Raw genomic sequence first — 17,292 nt, forward strand, 5'->3', positions numbered from 1 at the left:
GAGTTGCCGCTGTAGGGAAAGGAAATGCGTGGGATTTGCCCGTGCCGAAGCGGTGCGAGCCTTTCGGCTGGGCAGGCGGGCGGGCTGGGAGGGCAGGATGAGGAGGGCGCGGTGCCGCCAGCCCCGTACCAACCTCCTGGTAAAAACCGCGTGAGAACACACTGCGGTTTAAAGACGTTTTCTAACAGTGTTTTTCTCTCTTCTCCTGCCTGTGATGAATATATCATTTGCAGAGTTCACAGAGGGTACGTATCGCCTACATTGTTACAAAATATTGTTGCTTTTACTTATTTATTTTCCCGAAATTCGTTTTAAAATCCTTCAGTACGGGAAATCAGTGAAAACGATGCTCCTTATTGATTGTGAGCAAAACTCACCCGTTTGCCCGAGTCTGAATTTACTGTGGAAGCAGATGATGTTAACTGGATTTTTTATCTGCTTCTCTCCTATGCCAGTTGGTAGGGCCAAGGTCCTGCCAAAGGGATATTTGCTTGATCATTACAGGTTATTTCTGAAGTAGTATTTGTTAAAACGAGTTCTGCATTGCAAAAGTTTAATTTAAGAATATAAAGGTAACAGGTTTTGTAATCTTTCAGTTCTTATTAGCAGAAAGATAAAAAGAGGAACAATAGTAAACCTATTTCCATAGTCGAATTTTTCCTTTTCAAATTACGTTTCTAATGTGTTTGTGTAATTTGCTTTTTTGTTTCTCTAGAATGAAAGATTCCAGCAAAAAGAACAACATTTTTGCTCAATTCAGAAAGAATGATCGTGACAAGCAGAAGCTAATAGAGACTGTAGTAAAGCAACTTAGGAGTTTAGTGAATGGTATGTCCCAGCACACATAGGCCTCTTAAATCAACAATATCTCATCATGCCAAGAGGTGTTTCTTAGACGTTATTTCTACTAAGCAAACAGCGATACCAGTTAGGACATTTGTTTGACCGAGTAAAGGAAAAATACAGTAGATGGATTGTACATGGAGTCTTCAACAAACAATTATTTGTACGTATTTTTAATGGATCAAATACTATTTTGTATATTGTAAACAAATAGTAAAAAATGGGACTGTACAATAAAAACCAGCGCAGTTGTATTGTACATGGAACAGCTGAACTGTAAATACGTTATTTAAATATCTGCAGATATGTTGTCCAATATTTTGCTCTGGGTAGGAATTATTTGAGAAATGATCCCTTAGTTGCTGTTTTCTGGTTGAGTCCTAATTTAATGTTTTTAAGCATTGAGATACTTGTGTTTCAGATGCTGCCTATCGTTTTCCTGCGTTAAATGTATATTAGCCTTAAAGTGATTGGACATAATTTTGTATATCTGATTTTGTAGTCTGGAGGTATGAAAAAGTCTTTGATTTTTAGTACCTTTGAAAACTACCTGAGAACTAGACTTGATATCGATACCTATTTAGCGTTAGGACTTAGGCTTTGTTCTCCAAAAGGGTTTCATCTTCAGGTTGTGAATGTAAATAACCATTTGAGTTCTTTATAATGTGTCATTTTGATTCGTTTGGGTTGTGTTCCTCAGGGTTACTATTTCTATTTTGTAAGATCCCGGGTTCTTTTTCCCAGGTTGCAGTAAGGAATAGGTTTGCCGCTGTTGGTTTCGTGCCGCATCTGTTTCGCAGTATGCGCTTTTCTACCGCCAGCTCCATCCCAGCGATTAGCATTTTGTCCCACCACCGGTCTCTTTGCACTGTCCCCTCCTGGCTATTTTAGACACTAAGAGAATGTCTAACAAATACAAATCAAATGGAACGTGTAAAAATAATGTACATTTTTGCTGTATTTTTAAGTTATTGACGGTCTAAATACAGTAATATAAACCTCGCCCGTCTTCCTGTTTAATTTCACACACTGACACGCACCTCAGAGCTGGTTTCGCGGGACCTGTGCAGGTCCCGACTCATTGGCGATTTAGACCCGGGGAAGGCGGCCGGGGGTCCGGTCGGGGGCACTGCGGGATCGCCCCGACTGCCGCTGCAGTGCGGGAAGCCCGGGGCGGCGGGCCCTGCGGAGCGGGACGGGGCACTGCCCCGCGGGGAAGCTCGGGACGGGACTCACTACCTCGGCCGGACGGCGAGGCGGGCTGGCCCGAGGGGGCTCCCGGCGGGGCGAAGGGCGCACCCCGCTGCCGGGGCAGCTGTCCCGCCGCCGGCTGGGGCGCCGCGAAGGGGGGGCTGCCTCGCAGCGTCCCCGCGCCCCTCGGCCGCTGTCCCGGCTCTCCCGCGCCAATCAACGCACTTGGCCGCGCCGCTTAAATATGCAGCGGATACGTCATCTCCGAAGGTGGATCGGGCGTAAGTGGCCAATATCTATATAAATGTGGCCGAGGGGCGAACCGGCAGCAGGAGGCGAGCGGGCGGGCGGCAGCCGGCAGGACCCGCCGTGCAGCGCCCGCCGCCGGTATCCGAGCTGCGGGGCCCCGCGTCTGACTGCCACAGCCGCCCGCCCCGTCCCGCCGCCGCAGGAGGATGCCGGCCGGGCTCTCCTGGCCCGAGGCGGCGGCGCTGGCGCTGCTGGCCCTGGCTCTGCTGGTCACCCTGTGCCGGCACCTGTGGGCGCTGCGCTGGAACCTCAGCCGGGACCGCGCCAGCGCCCTGCCCCTGCCTAAGGGCTCCATGGGCTGGCCCTTTTTCGGGGAGACTTTGCACTGGCTGCTCCAGGTAAGTCACCGGAGGATAGCGACGGGGTGGGAAGGGACTGATGGACCCCATAGGCTGACCCGCAGCTCGTCCCCAGGGCTCCCGCTTCCATAGTTCCCGGCGGGAGAGATACGGAAACGTCTTCAAGACCCACCTCCTGGGCCGGCCGGTGGTGCGGGTGACAGGCGCTGAGAACATCCGCAAGATCCTACTGGGCGAGCACACGCTGGTCAGCGCGCAGTGGCCCCAGAGCACGCATATCATCCTGGGTTCCCACACCCTGCTCAGCTCCACTGGTGACCTGCACCGCCAGCGCCGTAAGGTGAGCCTCGTGGCCACCCCGACAGGGCACACAGCCCAGGCAGCACCTCCTGCCTGGGCCTGGGCTCGGTGACGTGTGTGCTCCCCCTGCTTTAACTACCTACCTCTGTTACTCCATTCTCCTCCTAGATCCTGGCCAGAGTCTTCAGCCGTGCTGCCCTGGAGAGCTACCTGCCGCGGATCCAGAAGGTTGTGAGCTGGGAGCTGCGGGGCTGGTGCATGGAGCCGGGCTCCATTGCAGTTTATTCCTCCGCTAAAACCTTAACTTTCCGCATTGCAGCTCGGATTCTGCTGGGGCTGTGCCTGGAGGAAAAGCAATTCAAGGATCTGGCCAAAACTTTTGAACAGCTGGTGGAGAACCTCTTCTCCCTGCCCCTCAACATACCCTTCAGCGGGCTGCGCAAGGTACTGCTGCTTGTCCTGTTCCCTCTAGCTGGGGACAAGGGCCTGGGCCCTGGCAGCACAGACCCCTTGTCCCCAGGACCACCAAGGGGCATTTCTAATGGGCCAGGACATCTGTAGCACCGCATTCCAGGTCTGAGGACTTGGTTGCCCTTCCTCTGCATTTCCCACCTGCTCTTGCTTGGCTTCCAGCACCTTTGAGCACTGGCTCCAGCTCCATTGTACAGTGCATGGCTACTCTTCTCTCTCAGTCCATGTGTTTCCTCTGGTTAGTTCATCATGGCTGGGCCTGTCCATCTTGTCCCACCTGGACTCATTTCAGCCCATGGCAGAGGGGTCTGTGGGCATGAGCACAAAGACAGGTGGGCACAGCACACCTTACTTTAGTATTCCCTGTGCAACTCAGGCAGGCCAAGGACTTGGGACTGTCTTACGATCCTCAGACTTATAGCCCAGCAGCACAGAGGAACATGGTAGACAGTCATCTCTGCCCCTTTCAACCTGCAATCTCTTCCCTGCTGCTCTGACCCTCTTTACCTGCCTCCCCACACTCCTGCTTTAAGTATTAGTCCTGTGTACCACCACCCTTCCTTTCACATTCCTCCCGCCTCTGGCTTTGAGTTCTCCACACGACAACTGAAGTCTCCTGGCCCCTTTAGCCGGGCCTTCCCTCATCTTTTATTTCCATTGTGAGCTGTGCCACTTTGGATCACCTTACCCAGCCAGTTCCAGTTCACCCCCAGTGTCCCTGCTGCTCTTCACAGGTTCAAAGCTCTTGTTTCCCTGTCCAGTTTCCCTCTGCAGGTTGTCACCGGGGGGAGCTTTCACCGCTCACATCCTATCCCTTCCTGCCCTTTCTCAGGTCAGCCACAGCCTGTCTGGCCCCAGAGCAACATCTTCAACTTGCATTTAGGTCCCCTTGTCTTTCTCTTTGCTCCCTGCCCTATTTACTTTGTCCAATCCTTCCCACCCCAAATCTAAGTCTTTGTATCTTCTTCCCAACATCTGGTCATGGCTGTTTTTCTTTCCAAATCTCTGGTCCTTCTGGCTTTTGCAGAAGGCATCTTGATAAAGAGTCACATGCTCTGTGACTCCATCCATCCGTCCATCCATCCCACTTTGCAAGGAGATTGCTGATCGCTTGACTTGTTGAGATCTTACATGAATGTTTTGCTGCATCAGAGTGCAATACAACTGAAGATGAGCTAACTGAGATTAATGTGTCTTTGTCCACTATGCCCTGGTAAAGCCATTCATTTGTTCCTGTCTCAGATATGTCTTGCTCTCTGGACTCAGTTTTATTAAGTTACCTCTTCTTGTCCCTTTGGACAAGCTTCTTTTGGACCTGACATAACTGTGGGTTGCTCAGGGACTTGGTACTGTGGGTTTAATGCTACTTTTCCTCTTAAGAGAGTTTCTTGTGATTTGCATTTGATTCTCAACAGCAAGGCAATGGAATGTGCAGCAGTTCCCTCCAAACTGCTGCCTCTTGCAAGGCTCTGGGGCTGGGCAACGGATCAAACTGTTCTTGTTACAGATCCTGGGATTAAGGATTTGTTACACTTGGGTTCTCCTGGTCTGTCTGGAGAGGGGGACAGTTCCTAAGGTTCTCCTGAACTGTGTCTGCCTCTCACAGGGAATAAAAGCACGGGACATGTTACATGAGTTTATGGAGAAGGCTATACAGGAAAAATTGCACAGAAACAACCCAGAAGATCACAGCGATGCTCTGGATTTCATAATGAACAGTGCCAAGGAGCACGGCAAAGAATTCACCATGCAGGAGCTAAAGGTAAGGAGAACCTCTACCTCACAGTGTTCCTTCTGACTTGGTGTCTGTCTGAGAGATGTGGGCTGCGGGGCAGGAAGAAGGTTTTGTAGGCATCCACCACCAGCCACTGGCTCCAGCCCTCCTCTTACCAACTGTGAGGACACCAGCTCCTGTGCAAGTAAGGAAGCCTGGACTTGGTGTGCTCTTATGCTCTTATAGAACTGTGTCTCTTTGCATTAGAAGAGAGCTGGTTTTTAAAAAGGGAATAAATGCCTCATCTGCCGTCTTTCCTCTTCGTGGCCACCAGCCTTCAGCCTGACGTAGGATACTGGTAGGGTTATGTGACTGTGCTAAGGCTCTGTACATCTGCACTCAGAAACCTCCAAGACAGTCTTGGAAATATTTAGAGCTACTTGTGTGCTCCTCAAACATATCCCAGCACATGGCACAGCACAGTGTGCAAATCGTATCACTGTACTCCTCAGGGCTGTCGGCCCAGAAGTCCTTGAAATGATATGTGTCAAGGGATGCAATAACGGATTCCAGGTCATTCCCTATCACCTCATCATTAATCAGGTCATGTAGCTTGTGGGTTGTTATGATGCAATACAATGCATGACTGTGACTTAAGGATGATCCCAATAATCCTTAATGAGCCTAAACCATCAAGTGAATGTGAAAAGTATTTTGCCAAAGATCTTGGAAAAAAATTGTAATTTGTCCTGCATCATTCATAGTTCCAGGTCACTTGGTGTCATGACAGATATAGAAAGTTTTGAAGCAGTTTTGCATGGGTGCAGCAGCTGAATATGGTTTAAAAGTATTTTAATCTAGTTGAATGGTAGTTTTACATCTTATTTAAGTATTTAAGGAAAACTATCTAAAATTAATATTTTATAAATTTTGTGAAAATGTGATCTTTAAATCTAAAATATATGAAAAACTTAGAGCAACTACTAGATATAACTAGAAACAGCATATATTAATGAAGTAATTGTTATTATTTATTATAATAGAATGCTTTTATTGTAATGTAATTTTTAAAATAATTGACAGATTCAAAATGTGATTAAGATTAATTAATCTCTATTATTATTCACATGAATATTACACAAAAATAATTTCACAATCTCTCATCATGTCCCTGGCTCTACCACAAATGGAATAAGGGGATATTAACTGTAACATGGAGTGACATGGCAGTGACCTGGGGCCAGGTGATTCAAATTATAGTATATTGATATTCTGTCCAGTACCTTTACAGGTAAATTTCTATCTTGCAAACTGAACTTCCTGTGTTCGCAATTATGACAATATTCACCCTAGTAAAACAGTAGTAGGCCTCTCATTCCATGAAATGGTGCAAATTGGATAAAAAGTCCAAAGCGGTCTCAGAGTTGTGGATATATCTGTCTATGAGAGACACTCCAAACACTGGCATACACTAGATATTTATTTGCGTTTTGTTCCAATGATTTGGAAGGACAGTTTTTCCAGAAGTTTGCCTGAATACATAGTGATTTGGACTGCTGATATGAGCTCACCAGGACCTTTGAAATGTAAAGGTCATTAAAAAGACATTGCTTTGCCAAAAGTCCTGTTTTAAAATATTTAAAACCTTGAGAATATTAAAAAAAACCCCATCCTACATAACAGTGCTGTCACTGGCTGGATGAGTAGAACTGTGATGCTGCTCCCAGGACAGAGAGTTGGGCTGTAGTACAGGGACAATACTCGTGAAGCTTGGGAAGATGCTGCCTTCCAGGCCCTGGTTATGTTGGCCTTGTAGAAGTAGGGAGGGAAAGTCAGTAGCTCAGTGTCACAACTTCTGCAGCAGCACTGTCAGAGATTGATGCAGAGAGTCATAAGGGCTGTTGTTTCGAATTGCAGAGCTTGTCCTAAATTCTTTGCATGCTATTGAAATGTCTTGGGGTTTAATTGCAAGTGGTGGAACTGAGAGGTTTCTTTTCATCTGGGTCTGCTACCCTGTGAATGTAAAAATTCCTGCTCATGCCTGCAGGAGGTGTGATCGGGATTGACAGGGATCTGTTATTCCAGAGGTTTTATTTCAGCTGAAAGATGCCCTTGAGAGCTGCACTTTGGCAAAAGCATCTAGTCCAGCCAATATATGGCACTGGGAATGGTAGCAAAGAGTCATCCTTGTTACATTTTCTTTGACCTTATCAGACTTGGGTCCAAGTACCTTCAGGCTTCGGGTGTCCTTTCTCTGTCTTTGTGGCTTCACCTCCCCAAAACTGGTTGTGTCAGAACAATTTAAAGTCCAGACACATAGTTGTGTGAGAGGAAACTGCTCTGTGTCCCTGGGGGATTTTCCTCTGCTTTGCTCCTGGACTGGAGTAATTAGTGCTCTTAGTGCCAGCAAGGTCCCAGTCCTTCCAAGCTGGCAGCTCCTAGTACTTCTCCCCTGGGCTTCTCTCTGGCTTTGCCTCTGGCCTTGGTGCTCCCAGTCCTGTGCTATGGAGCCGCTGGCACCTTCAGATGGTGTTGTAGGTTTAAGCATTACATTTGCAGTCAGAGACATGACATGCCATGACCCCTTAATTTTTGGAATTAGGGGCAGCTCTGGGCAACCCTTAATTTTTGGAAAACCATTTGCAAACAGCCCACAGCAACCTGGTATTTACTGTTCCATATAGACCCTGCAGACAGTACAACAAAGACTGAGAGGCTGCATGGGGATCCATGAACTGGGACAAGGCATGTATTGCAGATTTGGCTCTGCTATGGTCCTTGTATCTGAGCTTTTTAACTCCTAACTTGTTATGGATACATCTGCTGTGGAGCTATCAGGAACACTGCTGTGCTCAGGCTGTAAAGCTTGAGAAGTGAGCAAGTTCTTCGCCTGGTGTGTGCTCCCTGACAGCTACAGCACTTCCCAGGCTGACCTGCTATAGCAGAGTGGTCTTTCTGCTTTCAAACTCTCGGCTTAAGACCCCTCCCAGGTAAGCAAATGGTCAATTATAACTGGAGGTGGATCAAATACAACCCATTTTAGCTGCCAGCACATCTAGGATTTTTGAATAAACACACTCGTATCCACTGCCTGGGCAGAAAAGTAGAAGCTGGATGCAAAGGGTAATTGGCAGATGAAGATAAAAAGTGTAATGTTTGAAATGGACTTCCTTCAATGTGCTATAATGCATGTTAAAATGATGCTTTAAACTTGGTAAATCTTGAGAGAAAAGCTCAGAAGAGCTGGATTGGAGATGATGTGCATTCAGCTGTGTTTCTGCATCAGTCCCTTGGTGAGTGGATGTCCAGTTCACAGAGAAATGGTTTGCTCCTTGCCAACCCAGGATGGGTACAGGTTTGTGGAGAGCAGAGTGGGGCCAGGTCCCTCTGCACAGGAACAAAATCTGAAAAAGGTGAGAATAGTCTAAATCACAATCAGTTTAAAATGGTATTCAAACTTGTCACCTTCATTCCTCTCGCAGGAGTCAGCAATTGAGCTCATATTTGCTGCTTTTTTCACCACGGCTAGTGCCAGCACCTCTCTGATCCTCCTGCTACTGAAGCACCCCTCAGTGATTGAAAAAATAAGGCAGGAGCTGATGTCCCATGAGCTGTACCAGCAGTGTGAGTGCTGCCCTGCAGGACCCTACCTGAACACGCTGACCATCCAGAGCAGAGACAGAGAGAAACCACTTTTCCACTACACAGCCAAAGATGTCCACAAGGACGAGAGCCAGCCCACAGCCTCAGTGGAGGAAAGTTCCCTCCAGACCAGTGCCCTACTGGAACCCACTCTCCCCCGGAGCAACCCCTGCAGTGGCCCCCACCTCCAGGCACCATCAGGGCAGAGCTGCCACTGTGCCTCGGACATCAGCCTGGAGAAGCTAAGCCGCCTGCGCTACCTGGACTGTGTGGTTAAGGAGGTACTGCGGGTGCTGCCCCCAGTCTCCGGAGGCTACAGGACGGCATTGCAGACTTTTGAGCTCGATGTAAGTGCCCCCCTACTCTGGCAGGCTGCTTAAGGAACTGCTGCCTGTTGTCACTGCATGCAAGCACCCTGCGTTCAGCACAGTGGTGTTGCTTGGCAGTGTAGTTCAGGGGGAGGTGGCACCCAGCAACCTCTGTGGGTCCCAGCTTGGCTGGAGAGAAAGGGAGCTACAGAGCAGGTGGGCAATATGGTGGGGCTGTCCCTGGGCACCCTCCACTCATGCTATACTAGCACAGGTATGTAATGCACCTCTCTGCCCCTCTTCTCTCCTCTCCCCAGGGCTACCAGATCCCCAAAGGCTGGAGTGTCATGTACAGCATCCGTGACACACATGAGACAGCTGCTGTCTACCAGAGCCCCCCCAGCAGCTTCGACCCAGACCGCTTCACTGCCACACGAATGGAGGCTGCAGGCCGGTTCCACTACATCCCCTTTGGTGCGGGGGCACGGAGCTGCATTGGGAAGGAGCTGGCACAGGCCATCCTCAAGCTGCTGGCCATCGAGCTGGTCAGCACAGCCCGCTGGGAGCTGGCCACCCCTGGTTACCCCACCATGCAGACCGTGCCCATTGTGCACCCCGTTGATGATGGGCTGCAGCTCTACTTCCACCCCTTGTAGCCTGGCCATGGCAGTGAGGCCTGAGCCAGGGATATGCTGCTCCCCTCTGCCCTGGAGCTGATGCTTCCCCACAGGTGCCAGGGGCAGGTCTCCATTGCCCCAGGCTGGGTATGGCACTGGGTCACTGCAGAGCAAAACCCTACAGGTCTTTCTTTTTTTTTCTCCTCCTGGTGTACAGGCTGGTAGGGAGGGTCCTGCAGAGTCCCACTCCTTAGCACCAGGGTGAACCTCAGCCCCCGCCTGGGGGCAAGACCCACTGAAGCTGCTGGCAGGGAGCATATGCCATGGGGGCTCAGCCAGCCCCTGCCCCATACAGGTCTCCAGCTACCAGGGATGGGGAGCAAAACTCACAGACCCACAGATAAGGCTTCCAGAGCATTTCTGTCCCAGGCTTATCTCCTGTGGATGTGTTATAGGAGAGACAGGATGAACATCCTGCACACTGTAGCTTTTTAGATGTAAGAAGAAGGAAGGGGGGCTCTGCAGGAAAACACAAGCCAGAGTTGCCCAATTCATGGCATTAGCTCTAGCTAGAGTAATAGGGCGTAAAGTGGTTTTTATTGTAAATATTTAATCTCATTCCTGCACTTCCCATTAGAGCTGGCACAAAGAGGATATCTCTCATTCACCCAGTAGTAATAGCTGTGTATGTTGTGCTTGAGCACTATGCTGCTGCTTGGGGTCTGCCATGAAACCCTGCTCTGCGGTCCCCACAGGATGTGCTTACCAACCACAGCCTGACCACAGGATTGGACTGAAGCAGGGAAGGGGCTTTAGGGAGCAAACATTTAGAAAATGGACATTTCTGAATATGTCTGATTTGTGGTAGAAAGTCCCTTGTTCCTGATGAAGCTTGTTCACATTGCAGAGGGGACATTTGCAAAGTGACACGGGCCCTGTGGTGGCTGGCTGGCCAGACTGACCATGTCACCTCTGCCAACCTAGCTCTGCCAGGGAAAATGCCAGGACAGCAGCTCTATGGGTCCATCCACCTGGGGCTAAGCTTGGGTGCTGAGGACACCTTTCTAGTTGGCTTTTGAGTACCACCACGGGCTATTTCTCTCCCATGTAAAAGGAGCTGAGTCTTGTTGCTTGTGTGCTGATAACACAGCTGGACCCAAGTCCTTGATCCACAACATGTCTATAAGTTTCTTTGAGCTTCCTGTTTATTCCCCACTGTCATGCATCCTTTGTGGATGCAGTGGGGAAAATAATCCACCTTGTCCCTCCAGTGCATCCCATGCCTGGTGGTGTGGTGTGCTCTATATGAAGCGCCAGCTTGACCTAAGAGGGCCGAAGTGTGGCACAAAGACAGTGTCCCTTTCGAAAGGCCCCGGGAGCTCTCCAGTCTCCTGAAACTTTGTCAGCATCCTGTTTCAGTGCCAGGCTACAAATGACCTCACCCTGGCCAATCCTCCTTGGCTGTCTGTGCCTGGGGCACTGCAGCAGGGTGTATGTTGCTGTTGGCTATCTGAGGGCTGTACCATGACCACCACTCTACTTGGGGCAGAAACACGACTCCTAAATGTGACAGGTCAAATCTGGAAGAGGTTGAACTGTGGGGCTGAGTGAAGTGCTGTTGGCAGGCCAACCCTGTAGCAAACCAGGGCCTCTGCTCTATCTTTTGCCTGTCAGAGGTGAAATCAGTAGGTGGTAGGTGCAAGTGGCAATGACTAACTTTAATTAACAGGAGCTGCTGGCTGGCTTGCTGAGACCACGGGCAATTCAGGGTCCCACTGCAAGCAGGGCTGGGCCTGCAGGGCTCAGCACCCGGTGCAGGAGGGTCAAGGCTTCACCAGCAGCACACTTAAAAATTACCCCGAGCACTAACGAGCCCTGTAGCCACCCGCTGAAAAATGTAACATGAATCTGGTTACAGGGAAAAAAAAAGACTTGAAACTGATTTTGTTTGCAGATAAACACGAGCATTTACAAATGAAGTGTAATAATTGTTACTTGTAATCAAAGTTTGTTCATATTAGGCTGTTAATTTCTTGACCCTCTTCCAAGATGTTTTTAATTATCCCTTTCACTCTTTACCATTTGATTCTTTTCAAGCCGATGGCTGGGGAATACACAGCTGGGGAGATAATAAAGGCGTCCTGTGGCAATTATCGGTGCTCAGGCCACCGTATCTCGTTATTTTGATAGACAGTGAACTTGGCGCGGTTGCCGGCCGGGTTCACCCAGATGTCACGGTCCGTGTTGTAGGTCACAAGCAGGTCAGCGCCCGGCAAGGGGAGAGCGCCGGGTCAGGGCGCGGCCGCCGCTCCCGGCCGGGCCCCGCGGAGCCGCCCGGAACTGCGGCGTACCCCGAGGGCCTGCTGCCCCCGGGGCCGACGGAGTACCCTCCGGGGGGGTCCCTCTTGGCCAAGGGGCTGCGGAGGCGGGCAGCCCAGCTCCCGCACGGCATCCTAGGAGGAGGGAGAGTCCCGTGCGATGCCTTGATTGTTAGAAAAATAATAATTAAAAGTGACATCTCCCATACGCAGACACAAGACTTCCAGCGTTTATTGAGCTTGTCTGGGAGCACTAAAGCAAAAGTAACAGAGGGAAGAGGTAAAAAGTGTTCAGAAAAACCCTACAAAACCCCGAGCGCTATACTTGATTGCCAACCTCCGTGCCCGTCGGAGAGCTCCGCGGCACCGCAGTCGCAGTCCGCGCCGGGCGCACCTTCCCCAGCGGCTCCTGCGCCGGGACGCGGCGGCAGCCCCGGTCGGCAAAGCCTGCCCAGCCCTGCCGGACACCCCGGTACTGCGGCCCCAGTACCGCCGCGCTTCTCTCGCCCGGAGAGCAGCCCCCGGTGCCTGCCCGTTCGCGCCAGGAGGGAGCCACTCCGCGCCGCGCCTGCAGGCGGGGATGCCGGCGGGTGCCCAGCGCCCCTTCCCGACCGCGACAGCCCCGACGGGATGCTAGAGAGCCTCAGGCGCGGGTAGGCAGTGGATCTCGGGGAGAGGAGCTGGGCACGGCGGGTTTGGTGTTTCCTTTCCGCGTTCATCTCCCTTTCGCTCGTTGACCCGCGCTTGAACCTGCATCGGGAGGCTGAGACGGACGGCTGCCCGGCGGCTCCTTCCTCCACGACCGGCAGAAATACAAGCCGGACCTTTCGAGGTGAACCAGGGGACAGCGGAGGCGCCGCCGCCGATGCGGCGGCAGAGCTGCGGCTCTGCCCGAAGGGCCGCCGGGCTGCCCCAGCACGGGGATCCCCTGGTCCGCCCTCTCCTGGGCCCGGCCGCTACCTCACTACTCCCGGGAGGCGACAGCGACGGGCGAAAGGAGCTTCGCAGAGCGCATCGGCGCCGGCCGAGCAGCGCCCCGGGGTAGGTGTCTCCGGGCAGCCGGGCCCCGGGTGCTGGCGCGGGACATTTCTCGGCGCAGCTGCTGGTCCCTAACGAGCATCAGCGATAAATCCGAGGAAGAGAAGGCGGCCGCCGGCGGCGGCTGTCAGCGGCGTCCCGCAGCCCACTCGCCGAATGCGGTGCGGGGGCAGCGAGCCCAGAGCCTCTGCCGCCGCTCCCAGTGTCACCTTTCCTTCCCCGGCAGCGGTCTATGGCGGGCAGGATGCACCACGCAAAGCAAATAGTTAAAGATTTCGAGGGGAGGAGCCAGGCCCGCAATCCGCAATTAAAGATGAACTTTGGGTGAACTAATTTATCGGACCAAGGTAGGGTGGGCAGCAACCTGGGAAGGGTATAAAAGGCAGCCCGCGGCGAGCCCGGCCCGCGCACTCGGAGCTCCCAGGGGGCCGGGCGGGACTCGCTCCCTAGTCATGGGCTTCTCTGTCTTGGTCGCCAGCGCCCTGTGCACCTTCCTGCTGCCCCTGCTACTCTTTCTGGCCGCCGTCAAGCTCTGGGACTTGTACTGCGTAAGCAGCCGCGATCCCAGCTGTCCGCTCCCACTGCCCCCGGGCACCATGGGGCTCCCCTTCTTCGGGGAGACGCTGCAGTTGGTGCTGCAGGTAAGGCGAGGTGATGCCGCGAGAGGCGGAGAGGTGCCCCGGCTGCTTCTCTGGCTGCAGGGGAGGGAGCTGAGCGGCAACTTTGCCAGGCTCCCGTGCCCAGGTGGGAAAAAGCTGCTCTCCCTACCTCTTCCTTTCCTTCCTTTTAAAATTATTTTTATCATTCTGCCCTGTCCAGAGGCGGAAATTCCTACAGATGAAGCGCAGGAAATACGGCTTCATCTACAAGACTCACCTCTTTGGGCGGCCCACAGTGCGGGTGATGGGCGCCGAGAATGTGCGGCACATCCTGCTGGGCGAGCACCGGCTCGTCTCCGTGCAGTGGCCCGCCTCGGTGCGCACCATTCTGGGCTCGGGCTGCCTCTCCAACCTCCACAATGGGCAGCACAAGCACCGCAAAAAGGTACGGCCCGACGGCGGGCGGGGAAGCGGGCGCGGCCGCCCAGGGAGCGGCGGCTGAGCTTCTGTCCCATTCCTCCTGGTCCCCCGGGCAGGTGATCATGAGAGCCTTCTCCCGGGACGCCCTGCAGCACTATGTGCCCGTCATTCAGGAGGAGGTGAGCGCCTGCCTGGCGCGGTGGCTGGGCGCCGCCGGACCCTGCCTGCTGGTGTACCCCGAGGTGAAGCGCCTCATGTTTCGCATTGCCATGAGGATCCTGCTGGGTTTCCAGCCCCGGCAGGCCAGCCCCGACGGCGAGCAGCAGCTGGTGGAGGCCTTCGAGGAGATGATCCGCAACCTCTTCTCCCTCCCCATCGACGTGCCGTTCAGTGGGCTTTACCGGGTAAGGCTCACAGTGGGCTGGTTGGAGAGAGATGCCTCTGCAGCAAGGGCAGTGGGGGATGGGTGGGAGGGATGGCAGTACAGCCCAAGTTTAGGATGCTCTCCCTGCTGCGTGGTCAGGGCCTGCGGGCACGCAACATCATTCATGCCAAGATCGAGGAAAACATCCGTGCCAAGATGGCCCGCAAGGAGCCTGAGGGCGGCTACAAGGACGCGCTGCAGCTGCTGATGGAATACACGCAGGGCAATGGGGAGCAGCTCAACATGCAGGTAAGGTTCCCCAGGGTGAGATCCATCCCTTTCTCCCAGCCACTTTGTCGGTTTTACACTTCTCTTTTGGATAAAAAGCAGAGCAGGAGGTGCTCCCTCTGCCTGGGAAATAAACAAGCTTGTGTTGAGTGCTGGGGCGCAGAGGCTGCAAGCGAGCTGTTGGATGGGGAGACATGTCCACAGGGAGCATAAGCAGCACTGACCACTCCCCTCCTGGCCCCTGGGTGTCTGCTCCAGTCTGGGAGAAATGCACAGCATTGCAATGGTAGAGTGCACCTGATAGAGATAGTGTGTTCAGGACCTGGTTTATCCCTCTTCTATCATCCTTTGTGTAAGGAGCTGAAGGAGTCTGCCACAGAGCTGCTGTTTGGGGGCCATGAAACCACTGCTAGTGCTGCCACATCGCTGATTGCCTTCCTTGGGCTCCATCACGAAGTCCTGCAGAAAGTGAGGAAAGAACTGCAGGTGAAGGTGTGTGTCTTCTCTAGAGCTTCTCACAGAAGGGGGCAGTGGGAAGGAACCTCCAGGACAGGTGTCCCAGATAGGACACCCTTTCACCCAGGTGGTGTCCTGCTTTGAGGGGTGGCAGGAAAATACAACTCTCTGAGGGGGGCAACTGCTTTGCCGTGCCAGGAGCTGTGGCCACCTGCTCCATGAATGTCAAGGCAGCCTCTTCCTTTCTAGGGGTTACTGTGCAGTACCAACCAAGAGAAGCAGCTGGACATGGAGGTCTTGGAGCAGCTGAAGTACACAGGCTGCGTCATCAAAGAGACTCTCAGGCTGAGCCCGCCTGTTCCTGGAGGATTTCGAATTGCACTCAAGACCCTTGAGCTAAATGTAAGTGAGGTTTGGGCATAACTGCTCAGAACAGCTGCAAAATACTAGTGCACTCATGTAGCCTGTCTGCCTTAGAGTGACCTGCAGGAAGCCAGGAGGGGAGGAGGGTGCACTGATGTGTCCTGTGCTGTCACTTCACATTATTTAACACAGCAAGGTGCTTCATGTCTCCTTTCTCTTCTTTTTATAGGGTTACCAGATCCCTAAAGGTTGGAATGTTATTTACAGTATCTGTGATACCCATGATGTGGCAGATCTCTTTACCAACAAGGAAGAATTTAACCCGGATCGCTTCATGTCTCCAACTCCAGAGGATTCCTCTAGGTTCAGTTTCATTCCTTTTGGTGGGGGTTTGAGGAGCTGCGTGGGCAAAGAGTTTGCAAAAGTCCTTCTAAAAATATTTACAGTGGAGCTGGCTCGGAGCTGTGACTGGCAGCTGCTGAATGGACCTCCTACAATGAAAACGGGCCCCATAGTGTACCCTGTGGACAACCTGCCTACCAAATTCATAGGTTTTAGCGGCCAAATCTGAGAGCTCAACACTTGCCTCTGACTGGATTTCCATATAGCATCTAATATGTACATAGTAACTTTTTATAGTAAAATATTTAAACTTGTAAATGTACAATAGTTATTTATGTCTTCTAAATATTTCAAAAGGCTATGATATTTTTCCCCCAAGCACTACAATTATGGGTCTCTGATTCATAATTAGATGATGTTATTTCTATAGAAATAAGTTTTCCCCTATTTAAAAAATCTCATTGAAAGCTGGCCAGCTAAGCATTTGAAGACATTTCAGGATGGCATATGTATTAAGAAATATTCTAAAAGCATTCAAAACAATGGTAACTAGCTACTCATTCAAGTTACCTGAAATGGTTATTGTTTGAGAACATTTTCAGTATTATTTGTGTCTAGATCTTATGTTTGATGTGTGAATTATAAGTTTGATAATAAAGTTTATTTTTGATGATCCTCTGTATGAAGATCTATGCGTCTGCTAGAGAGTAGCTTAATGAATGGGGCTCAAGAGTTTGAATGTAAAGTCAGATCTGCTTTTGTGAATGAGATATTTGCTATTTCTGTGGTCATAATTCTCCCCTGCCTCCCCCCCTCACCTGTGGTTCTTGCTTGCAAGTAGTAAATTGTTTTAAGTTTCTGCCTGTAAGTGCCAGAGAAATGCATATCAAGCACATAATTTTGAGCCACAGTAAATAAGAAAGTAAAGGAAAGTAGAAGAATAATGTGTCATGTGAGTCTTCCCCTGTAGCTACAGAAAATAGTCTGGGGAAAAAAAAATCCATAAATGTCCTTTCCTCCCATATTACTGCTGACCTCTGTAAACAGACCACTGGATCTTGTTCTGTGTTGAGTCTGCTGGCTATGAATCCTTACTTACGAAGGTGTCTCTTATCAGCTGTTAGAACAAATCTGCTGATTTCTTCTTGAAATGCAACAGCTCTGGCTAGGTCAGAGGGACAGCATGCATTTGGTTTAAGAACTTCTTTCCTGGAATTCAGCAAAGTGAAAACTAAAAGGCAGGCACTAATGTGAATTGATTAACAGAGATTCAGCTGTTGAGATGCAATTCCCCAGGGGTGTGTAAGCAGGGCAGATAAAATGCCCTAGGCATGACCCCTATTTTGGCTTAACCATAAGGGGGTTTGTGCCCACCCCCGCTTACTACACCTATTAGTCTTCCCTCAAAAG

General features: G+C 51.3%; 3 protein-coding genes across 11 annotated transcripts in view; all 3 read left to right on the plus strand.

Annotated features, from left to right (window-relative positions):
* Positions 1 to 1,845, plus strand: part of EXOC6 (exocyst complex component 6) — an 84,820-nt gene extending 82,975 nt beyond the window's left edge. For 6 of the 9 annotated variants that reach the window (XM_071564269.1, XM_071564272.1, XM_071564273.1 and 3 more), the window contains one exon: positions 716 to 1,845. In XM_071564269.1, the coding sequence (XP_071420370.1) occupies positions 716 to 848 (133 nt within the window). In that variant the 3' untranslated portion in view covers positions 849 to 1,845. Of the gene's footprint in view, positions 1 to 233; positions 246 to 715 lie in introns of all 9 variants that reach the window. The other 3 variants (XM_071564268.1, XM_071564271.1, XM_071564277.1) reach the window with 1 other exon arrangement.
* A 644-nt stretch (positions 1,846 to 2,489) lies between these two features.
* Positions 2,490 to 9,733, plus strand: CYP26C1 (cytochrome P450 family 26 subfamily C member 1). Its single transcript, XM_071563830.1, has 6 exons — positions 2,490 to 2,681; positions 2,758 to 2,982; positions 3,111 to 3,386; positions 5,020 to 5,175; positions 8,610 to 9,116; positions 9,395 to 9,733. The coding sequence occupies exons 1-6, from the start codon at positions 2,490 to 2,492 to the stop codon at positions 9,731 to 9,733; spliced, it is 1,695 nt and encodes a 564-aa protein (XP_071419931.1).
* A 3,769-nt stretch (positions 9,734 to 13,502) lies between these two features.
* CYP26A1 (cytochrome P450 family 26 subfamily A member 1) lies at positions 13,503 to 16,111 on the plus strand. The gene is made up of 7 exons (XM_071563726.1): positions 13,503 to 13,691; positions 13,870 to 14,094; positions 14,186 to 14,473; positions 14,593 to 14,742; positions 15,079 to 15,213; positions 15,427 to 15,579; positions 15,770 to 16,111. The coding sequence occupies exons 1-7, from the start codon at positions 13,503 to 13,505 to the stop codon at positions 16,109 to 16,111; spliced, it is 1,482 nt and encodes a 493-aa protein (XP_071419827.1).
* The last annotated feature ends 1,181 nt before the right edge of the window (positions 16,112 to 17,292 follow it).

The sequence above is a fragment of the Pithys albifrons genome, chromosome 9 (assembly GCF_047495875.1).
Source record: "Pithys albifrons albifrons isolate INPA30051 chromosome 9, PitAlb_v1, whole genome shotgun sequence".
NCBI classification, from domain to species: Eukaryota; Metazoa; Chordata; class Aves; order Passeriformes; family Thamnophilidae; genus Pithys; species Pithys albifrons.